The sequence below is a fragment of the Ciconia boyciana genome, chromosome 1 (genome assembly GCF_034638445.1).
Source record: "Ciconia boyciana chromosome 1, ASM3463844v1, whole genome shotgun sequence".
Lineage (NCBI taxonomy): Eukaryota > Metazoa > Chordata > Aves > Ciconiiformes > Ciconiidae > Ciconia > Ciconia boyciana.
The window spans coordinates 159,516,125-159,528,287 of NC_132934.1; the positions used below are offsets into that span (position 1 = coordinate 159,516,125).

Genomic DNA, 12,163 nt, shown 5'->3' on the forward strand with positions numbered 1-12,163 from the left:
AGGCCTTACAGAAGTCCAGGTAGATGACATCCGTAGCTCTTCCCTTGTCCACTGATGCACTCACTCCATCATAGAAGGCCACTAGATTACTTGGGCACGATTTGCCCTTGGTGAAGCCGTGTTGGCTGTCTCTCTAACCTCCCAGTCTTCCATATGCTTTGACATATCTTCCAAGAGGATCTGTTCCATGATCTTACGAGGCACAGAGGTGAGGCTGACTGGTCAGAAGCTCCCAGGGTCCTCCTTTTTACCCTTGTTAAAAATGACTGTGATGTTTCCCTTCTTCCAGTCACTGGGGACTTCACCTGACTGACATGTCTTTTCAAATATGAGTGAGAGTGGCTTGGCAACTACATCTGCCAGTTTCCTCAGGACCCTGGGATGCATCTCATCAGGTCCCATGGACTTATGTATATTCAGGTTCCTCAGGTGATCTCAAACCTGATCTTCTCCTACAATGGGAGGGATTTCATTCCCTCAGTCCCTGCCTTGAGGTTCAGAGGCTTGAGAGATGTGGGAAGAATCTGCTAGATTACTTGCACTGAGCTCTCCTGATCTTCCAGCAGATATCAAGGTGACTGAAATTGCCTGTGATTAGCAAGGCCTCCAATCCTGAGGCTTCCTTCAGTTGTCTAAAGAAGGCTTCATTTACATCCGTTCTTGATCAGGTGGTCTGTAGCAGACATCTACCACACTCATAATAAATAATCGTATATTCATATATCACATACGAGTAATTACATAAATATATCATATAGAAATAATTGTGCCTGCCTCTTGCCTATCCATTTAAACATCAGAATGTTTTGTCCTACACTGCCTTTCTTACTCATGAGAATAAAATAAAAGATATTTGAATCAAAAAATGCTATACTGAAAAAGAGCATGTCAAGTTATTCTCATTGCAAAGTGGCATCCATGGTTGTTACTCTGCTAGCCATAGATGCCATGGTTTAAAAATTCCTTTGATATACTGGGCTTTTATCCCACAGCCCTAGTTCCTAAGTATCATCCTAAAACAGATATGTTACTTTTCCTCGGTTCTTTACCTCTTTCTCAAACTTCTCACTGTGAAAACAAGCGGGAAACTTCAGAACATTAACAAATTCTATTACAGAAATTTTTGTGAACTACTTCACTCTTGCAATACCACTTACATCTCAGAAACAGACAACTTCAAACACACCCTGCTTCTACCAGAAGAGATTAAAAAAGCACTTATGCAGAAACAAAGTACTTCCTGAACCATTTATTTATTACTGAGTTATGAGCACTGCAAGTATGGGTTCACTGCAGAAATGAAATGTTCTCTTGATTTACAGTCCTTCTTTGGTTCCTCTGTCCCCACTCGCTGTCTCCCCAAAAAGAGAACAGTAAAAGGCAAAACCAATAGCCAGGAGTGCTGTAGGTGGGTCACTGATAAATAAGTAACTTTCTCTACAGAGAAATACTGAAGTATTGAACTCATCCACACTTTCTGATAAAAAAAGATAAATACATTTTAAAAAATCAGAAATGGAAAAAGGTGAAATATTCTCAGCAGTTCCAGATTGGCTTTCCTAACAAAAGGCAGCTTCCAGAGGATCCTGCTTCAATTAACAGAGAGAGATAGGCTCATGCAGAGCCTGAATCAGAGAAGCAGTTTAAAATCAGTGATCTAAACTATTGATAGACAAATCTAGGAGGAGTGTGATGCAACTATTTATCTGTATTTTTTCTCTTAGACTTCAACAGACTACAAGTAGAGTTCAGAGTGCCAGTCCAGCATATAAGGGTATACCAAATTGTATAACAAATACTGTTATGCCAACTCATTCGGCATTAAAGTACTCGTATAGTTAAGAGTGCCTCTCTGCCTGAAGCACACAGATGTATACCGGAGCTCAGTCTCAAAGTTGATGAGGTGAAAGCTGGAGACGTGACGCATGACTTGCATTTATGTTCTGTTCTTGTTACACCAGCTAATAACACTACTTGCTGCCAGGCTGTCTACTATAGTGCTTTAATTAAGACCTCCTTCAGAATGCAAGGGTCATGCAAAATGAATGAAAACAGCAGGCCAAATTCAGAGATGATGTACATTAGAGTAATTTACACTTCAATTAAACAGTGCAATTTGCATAATAAGAGGCTGCAATAAAGAGCTGGTAGCAGGGATAGTAACCTAGATTTTACCTCAGGATTGTTTACACTTTTCTGCTCTAACCCCATCCTGTCATATATGAAGTACAGTGAATTATTCAAATGTCAACTTCTACTATCATCTTCTAAGTCAACAAGCAATAGGCTTTTAGAAACGATGTTTTTTTATAGGTACCTAATAGAAATAGGAAATTTTTTTGTTGATTGGTTTTGGCAATATCATACCAGAGGGGGACCCCAAAGTCCTTAATTAATGATTGCACTTAGAACAAAAGAACCAGAACTGTGAGGACATCAAACTATAGTAAATAAGGCTCCAGTGGTAATAGCACAGAACAAGTTGTCACGATCTGGCCCATGCCACCAGCAGCACTTCTCCCCTTTTAAGGCATCATACCTCTCTTTAGAGACTTACCTCTTGGATACATGATCAGATTGGCACTACTGTATTACAGTTTGCATAGATTTAAAAATCTTGAAGATATAACCAAATGATGTCATCCAAAGGTTTATATGAAGCTATAGGAGTTGATGACCTAACCCCAGAAATTATTTACAAGCTGAATATTTTATGTCATATTTATGATCAGTCATGCAAGACTTCACAAAAGTCAGAAGAGAATTGCATAGTTACACCTGCTTTTAGGAACCTATTTAGCACATATCTTTTTACCTAGTTTCCATCCACCCTTGTTGGTACACAGACGATTTATTCCATGTGTTTCTCTTTCCTTCTGCATATCATGGTGTGTGGTATCAACAGGAATTTACAGCATTTCCTGTATCAGCCAAGGCTTTGATGAACTACGTTTCAGAGCAGCATAAGGTGTATATTATACAATAGTACAGCCAAGATATCCCAAAAAGGATTAGGACTTTACAGCAGCCACTGGCCAATGGCACTGCTCTTTGGGGTCGTCATTGACCTTTATCCCTAAGCTTTGTTTCCAGACTCCAGGAGAAGGTATCCTGCAGACTAGCAATATGCATTACAGAATCCAACACTGAACACAAGGGATTGATTCACTGTCTCAGTTCACCACAAGGAATCTTTAATAATGCATTGAGCACTGTTGCTCTTCCACTAAGTCAGTCAACATCTGATAATTTTAAATAGAGAAGAAACAGCAAAGTTACTGTAAAGTAACTATGTCAGTAAACTTTCAAAATGCCATACAACTTTTGAACTCACAAATTTAATATTTTGAAAATGGGACTTTGCAAAAACAACAAAAAACTTGTTCAGTACAGGATAAAAAAAACTTCATATTTCAGATAGCCAATGCTAGAGCACAAGTGTAAGGGGGAATTTCACAGATAAAGAAACAGTTTCATTCTCTCCATACGACAAATAAATAAAAGCAATTATAGAAAAGAGATTAAAATGGTAAAAGACACTACCAATAAGAAGATTTGTCACTTATCTGTCTTTGGATCACTGCCATGGGATGGCTGCCTTCACTAAGGGTAAGTGATGAGAACAAGATTATTTAAAAAAAAGCTCTCATCTATTATTCTCAAAACCTCATCTTTTTATTTTCAGTTCTCTTCCTCAAGGCTTTTTTATTACAACTAGTTTGAAATCTACTTTTTGCCCTAAGGGGAAACTCAAGTGAATGATGTGCATTTTAAAGAGAAAAGTGTTTTGTCTTGTCCCTTAATCCTGACAACAATATGCTATCTCTTTGTTTCTTACCATAAGGATTTTTTGGTGTGTCTTGTCCTTTCTCTCTGACACTGGTCTTGTTGTACAGTGTGTTCTTAAAAGGGACAGACTTTCACTGTGAAAGTATTACGTCTATAGTGAAGGGTCATGCAGCAAGTAAAAAAACCACTCTCAGGAATAAGAGTGTTGATGGAATTATTCACTTTATGTGAATGAAGCTGGCTAGAAGCTCTCCTCGTCCTCAACGTGCTTTTGTAGGGAAAGTAATTTTTGGAAAGTACCTAGCTATACTGTATTTGAATTCCCCAAATTTTCATCTGATCATTCTCTCCCTTTACAAATGACAGGAACTACTGAAGGTAAAGACAGCCTGATGGATGTAACTGAGAGGATTTATTTTTCCTCTGCCTTTATAACATCATTTTAGAATGTAGACATTCTCCCTTACTGCTCAGCATGTCAATATAAAGCCTTCTCTCTCTTTCACCTACTGAAGCAGCTGAGAAATACAAGCCCATGGTGAAATATATTTTTGGCAGCATCTCTGCTCTCCCCACATGCTGACCAACACCCATGAAACAGCTTGTTATTCCTGTGAGTGACTGGGGAAAATCAGGAAGGGAATTACAGTCTGGAATAAAAGTTCACTGCTTCATCTGCTCTCAGGAGAGTGAAATGCAGATTGAGAAATTGTAATCTATAGCATTTTATGGATAGTGATTATCTAATTAGGTTGTGCTCTTCATAACTTCCTTTCAATTCTCTAAAATTTTTAATACAACTTTTACGTACCCCTGACATATTAAACACTTTACTTAAAAAAAGCTTTCTTTCACTGTTAATTCTTTTCCTATATCCTTTTTTTCTCTTGCTGAGGTTACATGACTTACAGTTAAGGGAACCTGGGATTCTCAAAATCTAGGTGGCACATGACAGTTCTCTTCGTTTACATTGCTGATACTTTCTCTATTTCTATCTATATAGGAACATAATTTGCCTTAAAGGTAACTAATAAAAATTTGGGTACATTTGTATAAAAACCTGGTACTTTATATGAAAATTTAATATTACAAACATATTGGGTCATTGAATCATTAAAAGAAGAGTAAGATTAGGCTAACCTTCTCTTTTCTTTTCTATTCATCGTTACATGTAAAAACAAAGTATAAGGTATAAAATAAGCACCTTACCAAAATTAAGTTCAAAGATGGAAGCTTTTGGCCCTCAGACTGATTGAAAATTTTTGAAGAGTATCATTTTGCCATATTTTTTGTGCTAATGTTATAAAATTTTGTGAAGTGAAACAAAGGATTTTTTTTTAATGTAAACCCTCACCATCCCAAATCTCTGACACAAAAATATACAAATCCCAAACCTTCTTTTTAATGAGGAATGTAGAGGATTTGAAGGCTTGGTTGGTTTGTTTGTTTGTTTTTTCTTTTTGTTCACCTTCTGTAATTATTATCAGAGATTTTAAAGACTGAAGCTGAATCATAGGGAGTTTTATAGTCTTCCATATCAGAAAGTTTTGCAAAAATGCACAAAAAACTAAAAATGGCCAGCCAAAGCTTTGAAGGACTATTTCTTCAATGCTTCCTCAGGCAGCATGGATGGTTTTTTACTAATGTTTAAGTAAGTGAATGATTATCACATTTTGAAATCATACTTAACATTTCAACAAGAAAATACCATCTAGGAAATATAATTTTTGTTAATCTTGGGAACAGAGTATCACAACTGAAGTTTCAAACTCCTCCACCTGAAAATCTGAGCCTATGTCAGCATTTAGACAGAGACTATAGAAAGAGACTACGAATTGTAACAGTTCTCTTTTTCTCGCTACACATTTTGGATATCTACATGGCATTAAAAATCCTAAAAATGCTTTGTCCTTCAATGTCTTTATCCAAGACCATAAAAGTGATTGCAAAAGAGTACGTTAGCTGTCACAACTGTTGTTGACTAACCGAGAAACAAAAGGTACAGATGAATAGAAAATATTCTTCAAGGAAACACAATACATGAAAAAGTCAAAAAGTCATGCACCTGCATCTCTGTGCTCCCCGTTCTGCATCCTATTCCATACATGAACAGCCTTACTAAAAGATCCCATTAAATAAGGACATTAAGCACTCAACTTCTCCAGCAGTGCAGTGCATTACTGACCTATACAAGGACTTACTATCCTAGTACTATAGCCAGGAGAAAAATATTACAAGGAGGTTACCTAAACAATAATGTTCAAATGGAAAAGGTAAGACTTCCGTTTCCTTTGGAACTTTCCCCTCCTTGTCATACAATCCTCCTTATGGACTTCAGAAAAATCGGGGGTGGTGTTACAAGTCCATGGCCTTTCCCACCCCAGAAGACTTGAAAGAGGTTGTATTTGATTCGAAATCTTAATTTTGTTTCATTTGCTTGTGTAAGACTTCTGCCTGTGACAAGCTATAATGACAAGTATTAGGATTTTCAAATGGGACCAAAGAATTTAACTGTGCAAGTCCAATGACAATTTTTCATAGGAACTAAACACCTGCATCACTTCAGCAGTACAGGAACTTCCTCAAATTTTTTATTACATCGGAAATATGATGGAAGAAAGGGAAATCCAGGGAGTTCAGGGTAAAATAAATACACTACCCAGTAAATTACAGATGATAGACTAAAATCTCTTTTCTCTTTTTCTCTCCCAATTTCCTAAACAAAATTGTTCATAGAACTAAAAGAAGATACCACATCCCATTTGACAATGACAATTTTCATGGGAATTTTTTTTCAAGCGTGGAATGCAGAATCTCTTGTTCCTTCATTACAGCAGCTGTCTATCATACTATGTCCTAGATTCACATCTGTGCCATTTGCACTCCTCATAAACCTTGGTGATCTCTTCTTGTTTGGAAGTCAAAGGAAGTTCAGTGAAAGCCACTGTCAAGCCTTTTGTTCCTACAGATACTGCTTGTACTTTATTTGAAAATTTTGACCAGAGATCATTCAGTCAAATGAATTCACCTGAAAGAGACTTCTTTCACTGGCAGTATCTCAACTGGAGAACATTGCCAGCATTAATGCTCAGGTGTTTTTTTCAGAAAGCCAAGAGGATAGAATTATTGCCATTAATATTGAAATCCTTAAACTCACTCTTCTCACTATACTTAATAAAACTTTTCAAAATTTAAAATATAAATACGACAATATGTTCCATAACTTAAGACTGTATTTTTATTCAAATTAAACTTGGTTTTATGACTGTCATTCTTTTCTCTGTCATTCGACTCTCATAGTGCACAATGCAATTAAATCATAGATCTGACTCCAAATGCTCAACATACACAACTCCTAGTGAAGCAGATGAGAGAAGAGACGTTCAGTATCCAATGAGAGCAGGAAAAGAATGAGCCAGTATTAAAAAAAAAAAAAATGTTAACACTCCTTTCTTTTAGTTGTGATTCTTGCTATCATGAACAATAAAGTGCAGTCAATTGTCTACAGATGCCCATGTTTCACCTAACTTGTAGCCAAAAATTCCTTTGAGAATTTTTAGCAAGAAAAGAGAGATGTAATTCACAGAAAACTGTAGCTTAATTAAGAAAAAAACAAGTAACAAACTGATAATACATAGTTCTTTTAAGATACAGCTAATGCTGTGTTTACTAAGTGACGAGATGCCACACATTTACAGGGGAAGAAAAATGCAATTATCACAGTGCTAACTTGGGTGGACAGCCTACAATTTTTGACTATGTTAGATAGTATTAGTGAAAGAAGAAATTGCAAATGAAATTACATTTAGAGTCAAATGCAATAATTCAAGAGTAGCTTTAGACCTTTCCCAGCAAATACTTAAGTGGGCAGAATTCATAACAACTTCAATTACCAGTTCTAGAACAACTCTGTCTCATATTTATTTTTCTCCCTTTTCTCTGCAGAAAACCAGAGTTCACACAGTGACAGATGAAAATTAGCAAATTCCTTCTGAGAGAAGTTTCCTTTTGCTTGCAATGTGTATTTCAATTGTATGTATGGCTTAGTATATTTTTTTAGTCAAAGCCTTCGAAAAAGCTACAGTGTCACAAATAAATACTTTCAAATGAAAACCCAGTGGCTAACTAGCAAACTGCACTGAAGAACAACTGCATTTTAGAAGTCAGCCCTGCACTCAGTAGGCCAGGTCCTTAAGCAGTGTAAATCCGAACTTATCACAACGGTGCCACAACATTTTACACAGGCTGAAAATCTCATCCTGGTTTTGTCAAAGAATGCATATAATAGGTTCATATTTTTAATGTATCTTTATTAAAGACTTAACTGCAGCAATCTTCAAAGCATCCTTGAAAGCCTCCAAAACAAATGTTGAGATATGTAAAATAAAACACAAAACAGTAGATGACAGGAAAAATAGGTGACCTTTGTATTCTTCTCCTCCCTTCTCATAACTCACAAGTTATGCAGGTGTGATTCGTGCACAGTAAGTCAAGAAAGTTCACATTTTTCAGTACTAGTAATGCTGGACATCTGTAAAAATTCTTTTAATGGAAGTACATTTTAAGGGCATAAAAATTCTTCCAGAAATGTGCTTACCTCTTCCAGAGCAAGGTAAATTAGAATTTCCTTGGCATTTCTTAGCACTTTCCTCAGCTGACAATGGACAAGAACGTGGATGTTCACACTTCTTCCCAGTCCATCCTTCTTTACAGTCACATCTTCCACAATTACACTGTCCATGACCTTTACAATGAATACCATTAAAGATTAGACTCCATACTGATGATAGGTATTAAAACTTCATTATTAGATGAACTTTATCAAAGTTGTGGTTTCATTAAATAATCAGACTGGAAAAAAATACAATCAATTCACTATATCTACTTTTTTCTGAAAATAGCACTGGTCTATCATTCCATTTGAGCCATATTTCCTTTTAATTTTTTTTCTTAAGGGATGTTTTGCCACTTGGCACACACTCCTCCTGCGAAATGGTGGAATAGAGGTTACAAATACACATTTCACCACTGTCTGGAAAAGTGGGGCCGTCATAAGGTAATATTTCATTTTCCTTTATGTTCTTCTTTTTCTACCACAGTTGCAGCATATTGTCTAGGTAATATATCACTACCATCTTTTATCTACTTGCAATCAACATAATCCACTAGAGACAAGCAATGTCACACCAATTCCAAGTCTCAAACCAGTGCCTTCTACTAAATAGTGATATGCAAATAATAAAATACTGTACATAATCAATTCTCATTTCAATAGGGCAGTTGGATGTGGTTTTGGTATCTCATTAGCTAACTTGATTCTTCCTGACCATGTCTGAACATAGCAACATAAACACAACTTACACTGTGCAAGTTGAGGTGAGGAAAAGCAACTGAACTCCATAGAAGCTTTTCTGGAAAGTTTCTTTTAAAAAATGTGACAGCCAAGTAGTTAGGGGGGAATCCCTCCTGAGACCTTAACCTGGAAAGCCATCCAAACAATCTATTTCCTCTATAAAAATGCTAACATATCCAGACCAAGAAAAACCAAGCTAATTGCCCAGCTCCCTTAATCCCATCATGAGCCTAATGCTTTTTGCATAAAGCAGTGGGATTCTGGCAATGCAAAATGTTCCTTGCACTGGATGAGGAAATTTTGAGCATCAGCAAAAACATTCTTTGCCATAAAATCAAATATTTATTTTCATGAGCTCTGACAGCAGGTTAGATCTTCTCTCACAATTTTCACATAGTCATCATTCAGTGGACAGAGGACCTCAAAGCACTGCTCTGATGTCCACTTGTCTATCCAGGTTCTTCTTGAAAACCATAGCAATACAGATTTTATCTCTCTTTCTAACCGTACTTGTATTTTAAGACTGGCTTATATTATATATCTAAAACACATGCATTTATCAGTTCACAAGGAGAAAATGGGAGGAAGCAAGCATTCTACGAGTTATCAGAGTAGTTCCCAGAATACAAGTCTTCTTAATTTCACAAGAATGACTTTTCTTTACATTAGTTATTTTTTTTTTCCTTGAAAAGCATTGAAGGCTTCCTCTTGTTTAGAAGGTAGATTGAAGTTAGATATTAGGAAGAAATTCTTTACTGTGAGGGTGGTGAGACACTGGAACAGGTTGCCCAGAGAAGTTGTGGATGCCCCATCATTGGAAGTGTTCAAGGTCAGGTTGGATGGGCTTTGAGCAACCTGGTCTAGTGGAAGGTAGACCTGCCCATGGCAGGGGGGTTGGAACTAGATGATCTTTAAGGTCCCTTCCAACCCAAACTATTCTATGATTCTATGGTTCTGTCCCTTGCTTTCATGTGTACCTGCTGACAGGTTGCAAATTGGACATGTGTTCCCAGATCCAGATGGATACTTATGAGATGATGATGTTCTTTCATGTAATACTTTCTTTGCTAGAGCCACAGCAAAGGAGCTAATGAGATGTGTGAATGTAGGAATTTTCTTATGGAAGCCTTTTTTCTTTCTATGTCAAGTCATGAAAGCTATTCTCTCTTTAAAGGAAGAGAATCACTTTAACGTTGTGAACACCTCTGAAATAAAATCATTCAGTAACATACTGAACAGCACTTCAGGTGTTAAAAGGCGGCATCCGGTTGCCAATATGAGATACTGCAAATTGACAGTCACCCCAAGTCATATGAAGCTCCTGGAGGGGGCTGCTGTTGTGCGATGTTAAATCCTCACAGCAGGGCTGTCAATTCCTGTCATTCGTAGTTTATGAAATAAACATAACATTTCATTCAGTTACAGTAAAACTCTTTACATGTAAACATGATTTCCTATCATTTCAGTCTGCTACTGAGGACAATGTGATTTCCTGTCTCTACCTATTAGGTAGGCAGAACAAGACAGGAAAAGTTTTGTATCAGCTCCATTTGATGTAGATTTTGAGAGAGCTGGATTATTTTCTCTAATCTGACTAATCCCTCTTGGATTCATCCGAAATCAATTTACAAATCATTGTGAGAAAAATGAGGATAATTTGCAGACACACCTAACACGTGCACACTTTGTGCACTAAGTAAATTTATTTCACATAAACAAATAAAAAAGCTGTCCAATTACAATTCTGCTAGTAGATCTTTGATTTAATTCCAGATTCTGTCTGTCTGCCACAAGAAACCAAAATTAATACTTATGCATCTTGTCCATTTCTGAAACAGAACTAAACAGCAGGGCTATAAGACATTGTTTACACAGCTTCATGTGAAAATGGAGAATTTTGCACAATCTATTTGAGGAATGCATACTTGGATGGCCATCTAAGGTTAAATTACACTTTTCTAAAACATAAGAATAAGAAGTAGTACTAAAATTTTTGCTGTTTAGATAGAAAAGCTAAGCTATACTTCAACATGAGTTTTAGTTACATCAAGCAAGCCATGTGAGTACCTCCTTTTGTATCTCTTGTAAGGTTTGCTCATTTACAGTTATGTCTGTGTAATAAAGAACACTGTAGCAGTCCTTAATCCAATGTCAAATGGCAATACCTTCCCCCCAACTCCTTTGTAACTGTCCATACTTTCTTACTCTCTGCTTTCCTACAACCATTACCGCCCTGAGCTGCAGCAGCAGCAATGGCAATAATGTCCAGGAAAGAGGGAGTTCAAGCCCTGTTTCAGTGATGCAGCATTAGCTGTAGATGCCACAGGTTTGCTTTAATCCAATTAGGTTTGAAATTCTTGTGTTCACCCTTACCTACAGATCACATTTACCATGTTGTTTTTTAGCTTTGTAGTCCTTAGCCGATGCTGACATTTTGATCAGTCCCTGAGTACTAAAAACATACTCAGTAACACAATAATACATTCAAAAATAGACAACATCCCAAAGTCAATCCTCCTGCTGCTCTCATGACTGCAGTTCTACATCCTTCCAGCTTATTAATTAAAATAAACCTATATAACATTTGCAGGTGGCTGAAACTGTAACAAGCAAATGAATTCACTGAAGGTTTTTAGAAATGCTTCTTTCTCCTTTTTTTCTCATTTTATTAGCTAGTGATTCATCAATATTTATTAAAAAAAACCCAACACAACAGTTGAGAAACCTTTCACCTTTATAACAGGCAAAGAAGAGGCTAAGAATTTTATGTATCATGTTTGTTTCAGCTTTCTCTCTCTATTACAGACAACTCCTATGATCTTTCTATGAGGGATCTCTCATTCTAGTAATAGGAGAAGAATATACCACATTGTTATTTTCCTTGATGTGACTGCATTTTTCCTATTATTAATTAGGCCAGATCAGATTTCTACAGGACGCATTAGAGCTGACAACCTGTAATCTGTCAAATCCCTTTGAAACCACCCTCATTTGTTTTTGCAAAGTTCCTGTGTGTTCAAA

The 12,163-nt window shown here is 36.7% G+C and overlaps 1 protein-coding gene across 1 annotated transcript in view; it reads right to left on the bottom strand.

The window, feature by feature from the left end:
- Positions 1 to 12,163, bottom strand: part of ITGBL1 (integrin subunit beta like 1) — a 145,838-nt gene that overhangs the window by 60,746 nt on the left and 72,929 nt on the right. Inside the window, exon 7 of the mRNA XM_072853727.1 lies at positions 8,387 to 8,533. Within this exon, the coding sequence (XP_072709828.1) occupies positions 8,387 to 8,533 (147 nt within the window). The remainder of the gene's footprint in view (positions 1 to 8,386; positions 8,534 to 12,163) is intronic.